At 39.0% G+C, this 18,140-nt stretch overlaps 1 protein-coding gene across 14 annotated transcripts in view; it reads left to right on the top strand.

Moving 5' to 3' along the window:
• RNF6 (ring finger protein 6) overlaps positions 1-18,140 on the top strand; it is a 43,469-nt gene that overhangs the window by 635 nt on the left and 24,694 nt on the right. For 3 of the 14 annotated variants that reach the window (XR_011528011.1, XR_011528012.1, XM_070578652.1), the window contains exons 1-5: positions 28-185; positions 634-716; positions 2,030-2,237; positions 3,387-3,482; positions 6,899-7,017. Coding sequence is in view for 10 of the 14 variants with exons in the window: in XM_070578652.1 (XP_070434753.1) it covers positions 2,045-2,237; positions 3,387-3,482; positions 6,899-7,017 (408 nt within the window). In the remaining 4 variants the exon portion in view is untranslated. Of the gene's footprint in view, positions 1-27; positions 186-633; positions 717-2,029; positions 2,238-3,386; positions 3,513-6,898; positions 9,725-9,800; positions 9,935-18,140 lie in introns of those variants that run through there. The other 11 variants (XR_011528008.1, XR_011528010.1, XM_070578651.1 and 8 more) reach the window with 9 other exon arrangements.

Genomic DNA, 18,140 nt, shown 5'->3' with positions numbered 1-18,140 from the left:
GGAAAGCGGGCCATCCTGGAGCAGGGTGGGGGGCGGGGCCCCGCATCTCTTCTCCGATTGGTTACCTGCGCTCCTAACGCGCTCCGCTAACTGCTGATTGGTTGCGCTGTACCGTCTGTCACCTGCTTCCCTGTGGGAATCTAGGTCGTTAAGGGAAGCGTTACTCCAGGCTCGGTTGGGAAGAGGTTGGTTGGGCCCCAGAGCCCAGTTTGTTTATTGTAGTGTGGGCCCTACCCCGGCGCGAGCTTCTGTCGCAACGGCCAGGAAAGGGACCAGTAGCGGGTGGGAGGGCGGGGGTGGCAAGAAAGTAAAGGTCTAGAAGTAACCCCGAGACACCTGGCCCTGACACATGCGAATGGGAACGGGACAGGAAGGCAGGCCTGGAGAGAGGAGTTGTGATCTGAGGAGCAGTGACAGTGTCGGGGGAGAGGCCTAGTTTCTGTTGTGGGAGCAAAGGGCCTTGCGGGAGATTTTCATGACCTAATTGTTTGGGGATCTAATTTTCTAGCTGAGTGTCTAAGAAAATCCACTGGAGATTTTGCTGTGACTTTGCAGCAGAGCTGGGAGACTGGTAGCGTTCCTAGCCTTCAGAGAGGCAACCTAATGAATAATTCAACTCTTTTATTGCTTCAGATGGGCGGCTCTCAAAAAAAACACAAGCAATTGAAGGATGGATACCATTGCGTATATTAAAAGCATGTTGAAAGGAAAATAAGGTATTCACTTTGATTTAATTGTGGTTAGCTGATATAAGAAAATTACGTTTGAGGAGAAGCTCTTAAAGTTTTGGATAATACTAGGGTAGCCTGATTTTATGATAGGTTTCAAATTTTTAAATTATTTAATACAAAAGTCATACTACTGCTGTATCTACGTAATATGCCTTTTGCTAATGATGGTCTACTGATTATTCTGAAAATGAAAAGAAATCTTGAGTTTTTAATAATGTTAATTCACATTTGATTGGATAGTGTAACTAGATCTTTCCTTTAAAAAGGACATAATAATCACTGTAAAAAAAATCCTTGAATTTGTAATTTAATGTTAGAATACACGTGAAATTGGATAGTTGCTTCCTCATATAATAGTTTAGACTTGCAGGCGAATTTAACTTTATATTTAAAGTAGTTTGCTTATTAAACACTGAGTCAGAGTTGCAGCAGTTGCTTCACTGGCAACTTAGTCATTTGATCCTCCAGCCTCTGTTAAGTCATGTGCTATATTACACTTACCCTTTAGTGACATACCAGAAATTGTCAAAGAATAGTTTATTTCATCCACAGAACACCCAAATTAACTCCTAAAGTTAGGCATGGGTCCTACCCTGGAAAATTCTGGCCTAGATTGGGGATGAGATCTGGGCATCTGTAGTTTTAAAAATTTCCTCAAGTGATTTCGATGTGTATTCCCAGTCGAGAACTGTTTAACAACTTACTAAATAGATGTGTTTAGGAAATTCTAAAATATTTATAAAATAATTTTCTCCCTTGGTTTCTTTATAGTTTAAAAGTAAGCTTTTCAAGAATGACATTTAAGTATAATCCAAAACTAATTTTATTTTGGGAAGAATATCCTTGCTGGAAATAAATGTAAAAGATACCCTCCCAATAGCCTTTTACTTATTAATTAAAGAACATGCACAATTTAAGCTTAAAATTTGTATGCTAACATGAGGTACCCAGGCTTTGAAATATCAATGAGGGCTCTTAGACCAACGTTACCAGAGTCCAAGAGGTAAAAAATGAGATAAGCACTTTGGTATTCAGGTATGAGAAATGTGTGGTGAAACCAAATCCAGTCTGACTTCCACAATGGCTTTAGGCAAAGAAGTAGGTCCAGTTATGTTCTATCTCCTAGAAGCTGTTTTTCATCTTATATGTGAGTTCTTCACTACAAGATTTGGCATAGGAAGTATTTGAGTAGGGGACAAAATTTAAAAATGAAAATAAAAAAAACTCTAAGTTAAAAACATGAAGCCATGTGTAGTCCATGACTAACACCTTGACTTTTGTATATGCTGTTTGAACAGAACAGGAATCTCACTATGAATCAGTCTAGATCTACATCAGATGATGGTGGTGAAGAAACCTCATCTCAAGGCCATGATCATCGTGAAAATGAGAGAAGATGGCAGCAAGAGCGTCTGCACAGAGAAGAAGCCTATTATCAGTTTATTAATGAACTCAGTGATGAAGATTATCGGCTAATGAGAGACCATAATCTTTTAGGCACCCCAGGTAAGAGATGGGTAAAAGAGGAGACATCTTTTTCGTCATTATAAGGAGGAATTTCAAAATAAGGAGAGTTTTTTCCCCTTCTCCCTTCTCCCAAAACATAATGCACTGTTTTTGTGAATGTAAGAACTTTTTAACATAATAAAATAGAAAATCACTCGCTTATATTTTATAAATAGGTCAGAATATACAACATAGAGCACTGTTATAGAAATGCCAATATACATAAAAGTCAATATACATAAAAGTGTCAAATATATACATATATGGTCCTATTTCTTTTAAATGTTTGTACAAATAAAATATTATTATTTAGGGGCCGGCCTGGTGGCGAAGCAGTTAAGTTTGCACATTCTGCTTCTCGGTGGCCCGGGGTTCACCATTCGGATCCCAGGTGTGGACATGGCACCACTTGGCAAAAAGCCATGCTGTGGTAGGCGCCCCACATATAAAGAAGAGGAAGATGGGCATGGATGTTAGCTCAGGGCCAGTCTTCCTCAGCAAAAAGAGGAGGATTGGTGGCAGTTGTTGGTTCAGGGCTAATCTTGCTCAAAAAAAGAAAAAAAAACATTATTATTTAAAACCCAATTCTAACTCATTTGAGGTGTTACAATTTATTTCTTTAGCTGAATTAACACTCAAAAAGTCCAATGTGCTCTATAAAGTTTTTGCAAATTCATTTCACAAATGAACTAATTGAACTTGTATATGTGCATATTATGTATTTGTATATTGCATATTTGCATACTGTATATTGATGACCCATGTAATGATCTATTGAGATAAAATTCAAATCTTTATTTATCTGAAGTTTTCTCTAGAAATATTCCCTTCTTAATTTCTTTTTAACTCTGACAAAAATCCACAAAATTATACCTTATAGGTTCCTAAGTATATCAACTGAGAGTACTTTATTAGTTTATTCAAATTACATCTTATTTTAATTTTAACAAAACTTTAATAAATGAAGCAATCAAAATGATATGTATTTGCATTAATTAAATATATTTAACTGTCTTCAATTTACAGAACATCAAAACAATAGAATATCTTCTACAGATTGCTAAAGATTAGTCTTACCCTTCATGAGTTCTCATACAACTTAGTAATTTAAAATTTTTAATTTGAGTGAGCAATTTTTCATTGTTTTAGGAGAAATAACATCAGAAGAACTACAACAGCGGTTAGATGGAATCAAGGAACAACTAGCCTCCCAGCCTGACTTGAGTCATGGGACAAATACCAGAGGTACTGTGGACTCCTTTCCACAAGGAACAGGTTTGATTGGAGCAATTGCGGAAATGAACTTAATGGATCTTGTACAATATGTTTGTTTTTAATGTTTTCCAGTTTTAATGTGATGCTCATTCAGATGGTATTTGCATATTATATGCAAAACAGTATAGTTAGGTAATATAGGACAGGGGTTGAATACAAAGATGTCTTACACACAGATTGCCTTCAGGGAGCTCATATATATGAAATGGTATACAATTAAGTTAATTACGAGCTTAATTCTTCTTAATCTTAGAATGTACACACTACTTTTTTAGATTTTTTAGATTGTTTTTTTTTCCTTTTTCTCCCCAAAGCCCCCCAGTACATAGTTGTATATTCTTTGTTGTGGGTCCTTCTAGTTGTGGCATGTGGGACGCTGCCTCAGCATGCTTTGATGAGCAGTGCCATGTCCGCGCCCAGGATTCAAACCAACGAAACAGTGGGCTGCCTGCAGCAGAGCACATGAACTTAACCACTCAGCCACGGGGCCAGCCCCTACACACTACTTTTTAAAAAGTAATGTAAGGGCCGGCCCAGTGGTGCAGCAGTTAAGTTTGCACGTTCTGCTTTGGCAGCCCGGGGTTCTCTGGTTCAGATCCCGGGTGCAGACCTATGCACCACTTGTCAAGCCATGCTGTGGCAGGCATCCCACATATAAAGTACAGGAAGATGGGCACAGATGTTAACTGATCTGTGATGTTAACTCAGGGCCAGTCTTCTTCAGCAAAAAGAGGAGGATTGGCGGCAGATGTTAGCTCAGGGATAATCTTCCTCAAAAAAAAAGAAAGGAAATAAATAAATAAATAAAAAGTAATGTAACTAAACTTAAGTTTTAAAAATTTATACAGGGGCTGGCCCCGTGGCTGAGTGGTTAAGTTTGTGTGCTTTGCTTCAGCGGCCCAGGGTTTTGCAGGTTTGAATCCCGGGTGCAGACATGGCACCCCCCATCAAGCCATGCTGGGGCGGCATCCCACATGCCGCAACTAGAGGGACCCACAACTAAAAATAGACAACTATGTACTAGGGGCCTTTGGAGAGAAAAAGGAAAACTAAAATCTTTAATAAAAATTTCTACAGAGCAATACAGAGAGACTGAGTCAGGAAACCTGTTTTTGTTGCCTTGCTTTGTTGTTTTTGTGTTTGTTTTGTCATGTTATTGAACAAACACTAAGTCGTAATATAAGAAGTTCTTATAAAAAACAAAGTGCTCGTAAAAAGGAAATTCAAACTAAACAGAAATATATACAGTTAAAAGTAAAGCCAACTTTAATGTTCTTCTCACCACTTCCATTTCTTTCCCCAGAGGTACTCATTATTAGTAGTTTCATATATTATATCAAGATTGTCGTATTAATTAGGGCGAAGACTATTAAAAACCCCCAAATGCAATGGCTCAATAAGATAGAAGTTTATTTCTCTTTCATGTTAACTCTCCAGGGAAGATAGGCAACTTGGCTCCATACATCCTCCTGGGACCCACCCAGTCAGCAGAGTTGTTCTACAACTGTGCTGTCCAGTGAGTAGCTACTAGCCACATGTGACTATTTAAATTTAAATTAAATAAAATGTAAAATTCAGTTCCTTAGTCATTTAGCTACATTCAAGTGCTTAAGAGTCACATGTGGCTAGTGGCTTCTGTATTGTATAGCACAGATATAGAACATCTCCACTGTTGCAGAAAGTTTTACCGGACACTGCTGTACCAGGGGATTGTTTGCATGATCAAGCTAAGTCACAACCACATCTAGGTTGTGGCAGGTCCAGGTTCCAGAAGGAGGTCCAGGCTCTAGCCTAAAAGTGAGATATATCACTTCCGCTCCTATTCCATTGATGAGAACTTAGTCACATGGCCACACCTACCTGCCTGGCAGTCAACATGACTGTTACAATGCATTTACAGTGGAAGAAGCATAGGATAGATTTTGTTAGATAACTAGTGAACTCTTTCACACACATTGTCGCTACATTCTAGCAATTAAAGAAGGAAGTAGCATTTAGGATGATCAATGTTTACTTGCCTTTTACTCATATCTCTTTTTAAATTGAAATGCAAATTGGATATTAACCATTTTTCTTGTTTATATTTAGATATGTAAGTTGTACTATATTGGTACAGCTAGTAATACTGGTCCTTTGAATATGTTTTAATGGAAAATACTCATCACATGTAAACTAGTTTATATCTTTAGAATAAGGCTGAGGTTGCTGCTTATTTTGTTGACACCAGCAGCTGATTAACAGCTTTAACGTCAACATTTTAAAAAGTTTTTTATGAGAGATTGCAGTAATGAGATGAAATCAAAGTAATCTCATTTAATAGCCGTTTTTGAGTAGAACAGACTTTAAGGCTAAAGTCTGTATAGGTAATCTGCATTAGAATGCTTTTCATTGAATTTTGCGCTTTATATAATGCACTGGTTAAAAATGGAAAACTGTGCCTCCCACAGTAGCAGTATCATAGTCAAAGAAGTTTATTGGGGGCACATGTATTTTTAAATTGATTCATTCAACAAAATTAATTGAGAGTCTGATTTGTACCAGCTACTGTTGTAGAGGTTGGGGATTTAACAGTGAATAAAATAATATAAAATTCTTTGTCTTCATGGAGCTTATGTTCTAAATGAACAGAATATGTATTATATATAGTGGCTAACATTTATTGAATGCTTCCTAAATGCCAGGTATTGTATTAATCATTTTATATACAGTATCTTATTTTATCCTCATGATAACCCTATGACATTTATACTATTATTATCTCCAACTTACAGATAAGGATATAGCCATAAAGAACTTAAGTAACATCTCTAAAGTTTCCCAGCTTTGCATAAAGTCATAATGTGGTTCTAACATTGTATTCAGAAACCCTGACTTCTTGAGATGTACATTTTTGGCAGTTCCTGAGAAACAGGATAAAATTCCTAAAAGGTTACAGAAATACCTCGTTGCAAAAATGTTGCTTGAGTTACCTTTACCAGAAGGATTCCACAAATTCAAGATGAATTATATAAGTTTTGCTACTGTATTTTATTGATATTGGCATATGAATAAAACAATTTACAAGTATAATTTTGGTATTGGATATATTTCTCATTTGTCTTAATATTTTGCCAAAAACAGGCGTAGAGAAAGCAAGAGTGAGTATTTCTTCACAGCTTTGTATAAATAGTATTTAAAGTTTTATAATACATAAGTATGTATTACAATATGCTTATAGTATATACCTTTCTTTTAGAAAGTTCAGTTTTTGCCATTTCGTTCATTAAAATGCACAGATTTAAATATAAGTTAATTTAATAAAAACTTTGTTTATCTTACGAACTTTCAATAAAACTCTAAGGATAGTTTTAGGAATTGATCTTAAGTTGATTTGGTTTGCTTTCCAGACTCAGAAGTCCCCAGAGAAAGTTCACATGAAGATTCTCTGCTAGAATGGTTGAACACCTTTCGTCGCACAGGAAATACAACTCGAAGTGGACAAAATGGGAACCAAACTTGGAGGGCCGTGAGTCGAACAAACCCAAACAGTGGAGAGTTTCGGTTTAGTCTGGAAATCCACATAAATCATGAGAATAGAGGATTTGAAATTCATGGTGAAGATTATACGAGCATTCCACTTTCAGATATTAGCAGGGAACATTCTACAAATGGGCAGCAAAGGTCTACCAGTCCTGTGGCTAGGCGAACAAGAAGCCAAACCTCAGTGAATTTCAATGGTAGTAGTTCCAACGTTCCAAGGACTAGGGTTGGTTCAAGGGGGCAGAATTCAGTAGAAGGGTCTTTCTCAACACTGGGAAGATTAAGAAGTGGAATCCGGGGAGCAGTTGGCATTCCTAGAACTAGTGCTCTACGCACAAACCAGTCAAGTGGTAGTGAACTCAGGCAAAGGGAGGGGCAGCGATTTGGAGCAGCACATGTTTGGGAGAATGGGGCTAGAACTAATGTTACAGTGAGGAATACAAACCAAAGATTAGAGCCAATAAGATTACGATCTACTTTCAATAGTCGAAGCCGTTCACCAATTCAGAGACAGAGTGGCACTGTTTATCATAATTCACAAAGGGAAAGTAGGCCTTTACAGCAAACCATTAGAAGGTCTGTTAGGAGGAGAGGTATAACTCGTGTCTATTTAGAACACGATAGAGAACGCAGGGGTACTGCATATACTCCATTCTCTAACTCCAGACTTGTGTCCAGAATAACAGTAGAAGAAGGAGAAGAAGCCAGCAGAGCCTCAACTGCTGTACGACGACAGCCAACAATCACACTAGACCTTCAAGTGAGAAGGATTCGTCCTGGAGAAAACAGAGATCGGGATAGTATTGCAAATCGAACTCGATCTAGAGTAGGGCTAGCAGAAAATACAGTCACAATCGAAAGCAACAGTGGGGGATTTCGCCGAACTATTTCTCGTTTAGAGCGGTCAGGTATTCGAACCTATGTTAGTACCATAACAGTTCCTCTTCGTAGGATTTCTGAGAATGAGCTTGTTGAACCATCATCAGTGGCTCTTCGGTCAATTTTAAGGCAGATCATGACTGGATTTGGAGAATTGAGTTCTCTCATGGAGGTCGAATCCGAGTCAGAGAATCAGAGAAATGGCCAGCATTTACCTGAGATGCACTCAGAACTGAGTAACATAGGTGCAGTTAATGACATCAGCCAGCATGATGAAGGTTCCTCTCAAGACAGGCAGGCCCAAGAAGACAGCACTGAAATGCATGGTGAACATGAGACCACCCAGCCTCATACCCAAAATAATGATAATAGAGGTGGCAGGCAGTTGCGAAATTCAAATAACTTAGTTGAAACTGGAACATTACCTATTCTTCGCCTTGCTCACTTCTTTTTACTAAATGAAGGTGATGATGATGATCGAATACGTGGTTTAACCAAAGAGCAGATTGACAATCTTTCCACCCGTAACTATGAGCATAACGGTATTGATAGTGAACTAGGTAAAATCTGTAGCGTTTGTATCAGTGACTATGTAACTGGAAACAAGCTCAGGCAATTACCTTGCATGCATGAATTTCACATCCATTGTATTGACCGGTGGCTCTCAGAGAACTGCACTTGTCCCATCTGTCGGCAGCCTGTTTTAGGGGCCAGTATGGCAAACACTGGCTGAAGTGGTGGATCTATTCAAATATTGCATTGTAGTAGAGCTGAGTATTTAAACATTCTTTTGTTGAGTTATCTGTGATGAACTAACCAGGATGAAAAGTAACAGATTATTATAGTTTGAACTATTTTTTGTGTGCTTTTTTAACTTGTTAAAAAGAGAAAATTTATATAAAATTTAAAATGCAAATGTTAAATTATCCAAAAGTACAGAATAGTTAATATTGCTAGAACCAAATAACCTTTAAGATGTTTTTATTTTGGTAATTTTGTCATGCTAAGCACTTTTGTATTTGCACAATTCAGTAGGTTAATAATCAATCTTCTTTTTCTTAATAGTACAACAGACTTGACTTGGACTTTCAAGTTGCATAGGCTTAGTACTATGTCCAGACATTGGTGTCTAAATAAGCCTTTCACTAACTTTTTATTCTAAGGACAGTATCTTTTCACGAAAGAGTGTTTGGCTGAATGTTTGCTAAATGTATTTAAGTTACTTGAAATGTTAAATTTAATATGCAGCATACCATATATGTATATATAGATATATAATTTTAAGGTTAAAATATTCAGTCTAAAAATTACCAGTTTGGTTCTTATTTAAGCTTTTGGGCTATTACTGCATATGGCACAATGTTTAATATTTACTGGATCATCTCTGGGAGGAAGTGGATTAAGATATTTAAAAATAGAGATAATTTACTGAAGCGTTTCTGACAATCTGACTTATTAGACAGCAAGCAATATATAATACTGAACACGTATTTCTTTATTCAGAAATGGAACATGAACATTTTAGAACATATAGTTTATTTAACTTGAGTTCAGCCTTTTTGTGACTTTTTGAAAGTACTAACAATTCTTTGGATTATATTAAGTAAGGTATACAATATGCATGGTCTCTCAAATTTAGTTCTAAAATCTAAAAAAGTCTATAAAGAATCAAATGCATAGATAATACGTTAAGTTTACTTGGAGGCAAAAACTCCAAATAAAACAAATCAAAAAACCCTTAAGAGAATGTAGAATTTATATAAACACAAAGTATGCATTGAAGATCTATTTCTAACAATAAATATTAAAACAAAGCTGTATGTGAACTATTCTTTTATATTGGTCCACTGTGGTTTATTCACTCAAAAAAATATATTTTGTACCTACTAGGTATCAGGCAGTGGTGCTGGTGTCAAGGATTCAGCAGAGGACAAACAGACAAAGTCCCTATCTTCATGGGAGAGACATACTCACTCTTAGAAATTGAAATCAATTGATAAAATAAATTACTGTTCTGACTTTCATGTTTGCATATGAATATATGGCAGTTTTTCTATGGTGATACTGTTTTGAGGAAAATCACAAGAACAATACATCAGGGTCAGATTCTGTGAGATTTAGATGTATCTCAAGATTTAGTTTTTTTCTGATTAGTGATCATACTCAATTCATTAGGTCAGATGCATGCGCAGGAATTGTTAGGGAGTGCATTTAACGCCTGGAGTGAAAGGTTTTAGTAAAGGTCGTGACTTTGTTTGGAGGAAATGGTTTATGTAGGTCAGTTATGGGACATAGGACTGGGAAGTTTGATTTGAAGGCTTTAAATACCAGACTAAGGAATTTTTACTTGATCTTACAGACTTTAGATGCCTCTTAATGAATTTTAGTGGTGAATGGTAGGATCATTTTTCATGTTTCAGGAAGATTGGTGTGGTACAGTGTTCAGAACACAGTGGAATAGAGAGAGGAAGAAAAAACCCAATAAACTACTGTGATCATTTTTATTATCAGTCATCATCATCAGTTATTATCTAACCTAGGGTGATGGCAGTGAAACTGGAAAGAAAGGGAAGGGTATAAAAATGTAGGGGGAAAAAAGACATTATTTGGTTTCTAGTTCAGTATGAAGAGGTGGGAGAGTCACCCATTCACTGATGGAGAATCGCCTGAGTGGCAGAGGGAGCACTGTTAGACGTTACAGGCTATGCCAGTTTAGACATTTATCTTAAACATAGCCATATTCATATGTCTCATTTATTTCAGTGTTACCCTTTGTCCCCAATATGACAAGAGACTAAATCCAGCATGTATTGCTCATGTGGAATATTCCTCAGGAAGTTCTACCTCCCCTGGTCTCATCAGTTAGGAAAATAAACAGGAGAACAAAGAAAGGGAAATGAAAAAAAGGATAAAGAAAAAAATAAAAGCACTGTGATTCTTTGTTTGACTTAGTCCTGTGCAAGACATGGTGGGACCAGCATGTGAGGAGATCCCAAACAGTCATTGGAAATAGAACTAGACTGTATGCTATCTGGAAAATTCCCTGAAAGCAGCAGGAAAGCTTAATGAATTTTGTAAGTTGGTATCCTAGTTGGGAGCAAAGAAGTGTTTTCTTTAATATTTTCATTCATTTCCCAGTAAAAAAGGCTGATGACAAATGCACAGGCTCATTATATATTTATAGCTTCTGTTTAGCAATGATTGTACCCTTTGTGGTTCCGATATAGAAAGGAACAAATAGTTTAAAATTCTTCATTTGAATATTATGTTTGATGTCATGTCCTTCGAGCTTGTTCTTTATAGTGTGGCTGTCAGCTTCCCACCTGCTTTCCCACGTATTACATCCTTTTACCTTGTTTCCTTGTATCCAGATTTTTATAGTTTCAACTAGCATTGGTATGACCCATACTTGATTATCTTTTATTCACTCTTATTTTCCTTTCAATATTTAACATGAATTTATAATTTAAACATCCCAAGATCTCCTTGAAGTATTATTGCTACTTAACATAGTAAGTGGCAGAGTTTAGAGAGTCGATCACAGGACCATTTGCCTCCAAAGCTTGTGTTCTTTCTACAAAACTGCATTCTGGAGAAGCAGAAATGCCTTGGGAAGTTTTCAGTCTAACTTACTCCTTCCTAAAGTTATTTTTCTAACCTTGTAACTTTGTTATATCATGTCTTTGTAATTACCTTAATTTCCACATTCAAATACATCCTTTCTGTTTCACAAATGAAGAGAAAAAGCTCTGCTCCTGAAAGATATCAAACAATCTATACTGTAAGGATGAATCCAGAAAAGAGATGGAGGAGGATCAGAGGTAATAAATTGTTAAGGATCAGAGTTAATAAACTGAGTCTGAGGCAGTTTCATGAATATTACCCTCAGGCAGGAATTTACAATGAACTTCTAATCTTCCTGCATCTCTTCATTTGAATAATTTCTGGCCACAGGAAGAAGAAATTGTGTAGAAATAGTACTCCATGAAAAGGGGGTAATTACTCCTTTTGCAGTGGGGCCAGGCTCATTTGCGGTCTCTCCCTCAAAAGTGTGCCTGACAGTGGAAATCAGAGAGCTGGGATATCTGTTAAGATGGATACAGGAGATAATTTCCCAGGAAGCCAGAGCCATCTAACTTGGAGAAGGCCAAAGGTCCCATGTTCCAAAGGATGTGATTAGGAGTGTCCGTGGTGATCATTTCCTCAATCTCTAGAGACAGGTTGTGAGTTCTTTTCAGTGACTGTGATTGTATTAGGCCCAGAATATATCTGCTCTTAGGATAACTGAGGATCCATACTTACTTTCAGCAAGTTTTTTTTGTTTTACTTTGATCACTAAATCTCTGAAGACTCTGACCCCTGTACTTTACTTTTATTTCCTCTTTTTTTTTTTTTTTTAATAATCAGATTTCTTCCGGAAAATAGAAAACACTTTCAGATGTACTTTTACTCTATTGTATTAATGTCTCATTTCAAGATGGAGTTACCTCTTGGCTGCCCAGTATATATGCAGCCCTCCTTCTCACACATTTAATTGCAACACAAAAATGCTCCTACTTAACCATAATCTAATATCTTCTGTGCAATTCCAAACATGTTCACATTCTCTCCAATGAGAATCCAAATTCACATATAGCTTCTGTATTGTGAAGTGACACAATTTAGCCACTCTTTTGAGTTCAAGTTCCCTGGATGGTGTCCATTCCTCCATTAGCTTGGATTTGATCAGGTTTTATTGCAATCCCTCACCATCCAGCTTATGGGATAAATGATAAATGTAGTTTCTATCTACCTAATAGAATGAAGTGGAATAAAGATCAAACTAAAAAGTGTCTTTGATTCCATTGATTACTGGTACAGAATACACCATATCTTGCTGAGCAAGCTTAGTAAGATGAATGATAGAAACAGTCTCATGAGCATCTCTTTGTTGACTCACTTATCTGGGTGTACAGTAAGTTTTTTGGTCAGCCAGTTTGGCTGGCCCAGATCCTGAGTTAGGGCCCACTCAGAAAAGCCCTGAGGGAAGATTTCGTATTGGTGGAGCTGGGGCAGGATGGAAGGTTTGAGGGAATGCTAGTGAACAGCTTTGATCTTAGCACTTCGATGTGACTGCTTGGTTCAGGGACTGCCAGAATGTTGACCAATCATGTGTCTCTGCGTAACAGGCTAGGGGCTTCTTTGAAAATACAGCTTCCTTAAAACTTTAATTAGCTCCTTAACAATTTCATTTGGGGTCTTGTATCCAATGCTAGAAATCTTGTATTGTTCTTGATTTGCTAGAGGGACTAGCCATGTCCCTTACAACACCTTTAGCATTTTGTTAGGAGGATCCTTCTATTGCTCTAATTTTTAGCTAAATAGATTTTGCTTCTGCCATAGTTAGGGGCCTTTCTTTAATCTTCCCTTGAGTGTCACCCTTGTCCCTTTGCTGCATTTCAGACCAGTGTACTTTACAATACAAAGGAGATATCTTCATTTTTGTCTGCAGGATGAGGCAGAGTGACCATTCCACTCCAGCCAGTTGGGGTCAGGTCACATGGCTTGTCCACTGCAACCATGTAGATTGGGAGGGGTTCAATTATATCTTTATTCCCAGCACTGAATTACCTGGTGTTCCTGATAACTCCCTGTGTTGGAGGTCCCCAAGACCACCCCCAGGTTAGTGGTTGGCTAGGACTCACAGGACTCAGCATATAAGCTGTGCTCGTAGCAAAGATTTATTATAGGGAAAGGAGACAAAGCACAATCCACACAGGGAAAAGGCACGTGGGACGAAGTCTGGAGGAAGCCAGGCAAGCTTCCAAGAGTCCTGTCCCAGTGGAGTCACACAAGGCACACTTAATTGCTCCAGCATTGAATGTGACAACATGGGAGAAGTGTTGTCTACCAGAGAAGCTCATTACAGACTCAGGGCCCAAGGTTTTAACTGGGGGCTGCTCACGTAGGCATCCCCTGCCTAGCTCATACCAAAATTCCAGACTCCCAGAAGGAAAGGAGATGTTCAGTATAAACCATATTATTTGCACAAACAATTGAGGCACACTGAGACATTCTTTTAAGTTAGAGAATGATAGGAACACTCCCCAAATCAAGTTCCCAGAAACCAGCCAAGGGTTAACCTTGAATTAAGGCCTTTCAGAGGATAGCCTGAGGACTTCTATGCGAATTCTTTCTCTCACACCCACATCTCCATTTCCAGCTCAGAACATTCTCCTAAATTCTAGGGCCAGATTTGTGATTGCCTTAATTAATGTCTATTAGGCTGTCCCTTTGGAACCTCAGGGTCAACATATCCAGAACCGAAGTAATCATCTTCCCAAAAACCATTCTTCATCCTCTTTTTCGGAGCTCAGTCAATGCCCCTACCATTCATCAGTCAAGGCAGAAAAGTATGATCTCTTTCCCCTTTGTGGAGGTCAGGTGGGACTGGCTAGGATGGTTCCAAAGGGTTAGAATGGGAGCAGGAGTACCTCATACTCACAGCTGAGGGTGCAAAGAGCAAAGGTCAAGTACAAAACTGTGACCAACAAACTGATAAGCCTCAGAGGGAGAGAATTTGGTTTAAATAGGGTGTCAGCACAGGAGGGTTTGGAGATGAGATCAAAAGGTCAGAAGAAATTACTCCAATCTGGTGAACAGGAGTGTGATCAGGAAAAATACCACCCACAGTGGCCGTTTCCCATGGGTTGGTTGATTGGTTTGATTTGGTGTGTGTTTGACGGGTAGTCAAGCACTAATTAAAGGGCCAAGAAGGGAATCAATAAGAACCTGGACTTCTGCCTCTTTCCTCATATCCAATCAACCAACCTGCATCCTTTGGAATCCTCATCATTTTCATTCTCATCATTTTTCACATAGATTCTTGCCATCGTCTCTTACGTGGTCTCATATCCTCCTTCCAATCACTCAAGTGCAATCTTTCTACAAGGCACATTTGGACAGGTCACTCCTCAGCTGTCCTCATTACTTCCTCTCTGTTGTTAGAATAATACATAAGAGTCTTTGTATTTTGGCCTCTGCCTACTTTTTCCAACCTCATTTTCTACCATTTCAGGTCCCTCACCTTGCCCTTCACACTTCTAAGGTTTTGCCCATGTTGTTCTGTCATCCTAGGATGGCCTTTCCCCTCTTGCCATTCTGGTTAATTCCTGCTCATCCTTTAACTCTCACCTCAAGTGTCACATCTGCAAATCCTCATCTTGCCTTCCTCTCCAGAGCTGACTTCTCCATTAAGCACAGCAGGCACAATGCCTAGGACCCATGATACTTTTAGGGGCCCATGAAAATGTTCTAATTTCTTTTAAATCAGCAAAAAAGGGAAAAGAACCCAACTTGAATTATATTTATCTTTATACCAACACAGTAGTAGAATATAATTTTAATATTTTTTATGGAGGAAGAGCGCCACCAAGGCAAAAATGCTGAGATCCCATGAAAGTTACAGTGTGGCCCTTCTCACCTCCCCATTTATGCCCTTCAGTTACCCTGTCTGCTCCAAATAACTGAGCTCCTTGAACTTATCCTCAGCACCTAGCACGATGCCTGGTACATAGCAGGTCACTCAGCATATATTTAACAAGCAAATGTATTAACATTTCAGTACATAGGTAGACCCTGGCTTACAAATAGCTTATACATTAAAAGCTTGTTTGTAAAATTCTTTTTTTTGAAACTCAGAACACACATACCATAGTAATAATATCACGTTTGTGGTTTGAGGCAAGAGGGGAAAGTCTCCCAGGCCAGCCCACAAAAATTTACATTACCCAGAATTTTTCTGAAATACGATTTAAGTGCAGTCAAAAGCAGAAAAACCCAATTCTCCTGCAAGTTAACAAAACGGAACAAGAACAAAATTGAAGAAATGTTTTTAAAAATTTATCTCGAATGCTAGCACTTGAGACTAGACAGCTCGCCTTTCTCAAATTTCAATTTGCCCTCACTTCATAGGCCTGTTGCACACTGTCTATTGACCACAGTGGCTAAACCAGGTCAGAATCTTTGCCTCGGGCTACCCTGCTTGGCAAATGGTGGCTTTGCTTGTGTATGCTCTGCTTTTCCTGTCTCTCACTGCTTCCATCTACTCTCTCTGCTGACTCCCACCCCCAACCACCACGGAGCAGGAAAACGGCCCCCCAGCCAAAGAGCCGGCAGACAGACTGGCCATTCTGACTGTGGGGAGAACCACACAGCCAAGGGGGAGAGGAGCTCGGTGCTTGCCAGAGCCGTAGCAGGGCACGTTAACCCTTTCACAGCTTAAACCTGAATGTGTCTCACCATTAACTGTACTCAGATTTTTTTTCTTGCAAAGAAAAAGGATTTAGGTTTAATCTTAAAGAGTGTTTATTCTGTGTGATTGTTTGATAGTAGAGTTGCTTGTATCTTGGGAGCTGACGATAGCAAACACCTTCTTATTTAATATAGCATTTACCATGAAGCTCTTTAAAGTTTGTTCAGGTGAGAACAGGGGTCTAAGTATCTTGACTGAGTATACAGAGAGGTGCAATTCCCACATCCACCTGAGGAGAGTGTGCCATATCCCCATGAAAAGGCATTTTCTGAAATGGTCCCGTCCTCATGAGAAACGAAGAATAAGCTTCACCCCTTAACAAGGGGTGAGGATTACAACTTCAATGATTTTATAATGTTGACCCCCAACACCCAGAATGTTTTTTGTGATCTGGAGAGCTTAAACAATGTACCCAAGGTCACATGGCTGGTTAGAAGCAAAGCAAAATAGCCTTGTAATTTTTTAAATGTCTTACTTTATTAATTACAAAGATTTTTTCAAAGCTCTGGCCCCATGTGTTCATTGTCAAAAGATATCTAACCGTTGGTCTTACAAGGCTCCCGACTCAAGCTCGCACAGGGAAAGAGCTCCTCTATTCAGGACAAACGTATGAGCCCCGGGCTGTCTGACTGTTCAGGACTTTGGGGAAGTTAGAGCTGATTCATCACGCACTCCAAAGATTCAGTGCAGTTCCAAAGCTGGTTTGTGAGGGCTCAGGCCTCAGATCTGTAGCCCTCTGTTACTAATAAGAATTGCTCTATATTTACTTTTGCAATAATTTTAACAGCATCTGTTAGAGCAGTGCAGGTTTCAGATCAGAGATGGTGACAGGTGCAATGAAGATGTCATTTTAGGCATTTCTCATTATCATTCAGAGTAATACCTTAAAATCATATTTCTTACTCCCATATTACAGTGAATACATTAAAAAAAGTAAAACAAACTAGGACCATTCAGCCTGTTATATTTAAGCCCCAAACACAGACTCGCGGAATTTCAGGCCTGGAAGAAGATGGACAGTCTCTCAAGTGCATCCTCTGTGGGTCCTAAGAGACTGCACTTAAAATTTCTCACTCAGTTAATTGCCACGCCTACTTTTAAAAACAGCTACTTTATAAAAGGGGGTATTTCCTTTTCATTACACGCTCAATATTATATCAGTTTGGGTCTCTGAGAAGCAAACACCAAGACAGCCTTATACATACAAGACATTTATTGGGGAAGTGCCTGTTAAGGCTGGAGAGGGAGGGAGCAGAGGTGGGCGAGGAGAACCTGCAGGCTACCTAGATGTAGGTCTGATCTTTAAGAAAGGAGGCAGGTGGCAAAGGAAGGAGGCTTGAGCCGGAGAAGCTTCAGACTGCAGTGTAGTTCTGAGACTCTCAGGTGGGGAGTCGTCAAGGCTGACAGAGGAGTGCCCCACTGGTCAGGGATGGCCCAGGTCTTGTACCGCCTCAGCCTCAGTCATTGGCTCAGGGGCAGTCTGCAGGAAGCATGGCCTGGGCCTGAGTGCCCGCAGACCTAAAGGTGTGACAACTGGAGGCTGGCAGTCAGTGGCACTCCCCACAGCAGGTTCTTTTGAATGGCGCACCTCCCTGGCTGCCAGAGATATTTAGCAGCCTTCACTTCTAGAAACGATCACAGTCTGATCCTGGTTTACTCTGAATCCTCCTTTGCTCTCTAAAACCACCTGCACCGATTTTCTATTCCTTGATCCCAACTGCCATCAGATAAGTTAACATTGCTATGGATCATATAGCTTTCCCTTCTCCAGGTTAAATAATCTCCTTTCCTTCACTGCAATCCTTTGAATCCTCCTAAGATTTGCCAAGCCCCTTTGCCAAAGCCCAGAACTGCAACCTGTGTTCTATATGAGCAAGAAGCTCTCTGACAGTCAATTTACAATAGTGATTGGGAACACAGTCCTTGGTGACAGATAT

This window comes from Equus przewalskii, chromosome 16 (assembly GCF_037783145.1).
Source record: "Equus przewalskii isolate Varuska chromosome 16, EquPr2, whole genome shotgun sequence".
Classification (NCBI taxonomy): Eukaryota; Metazoa; Chordata; class Mammalia; order Perissodactyla; family Equidae; genus Equus; species Equus przewalskii.
The sequence above is the reverse complement of the archived record's forward strand: the minus strand, read 5'-3'. Positions and strand labels throughout refer to the sequence as shown.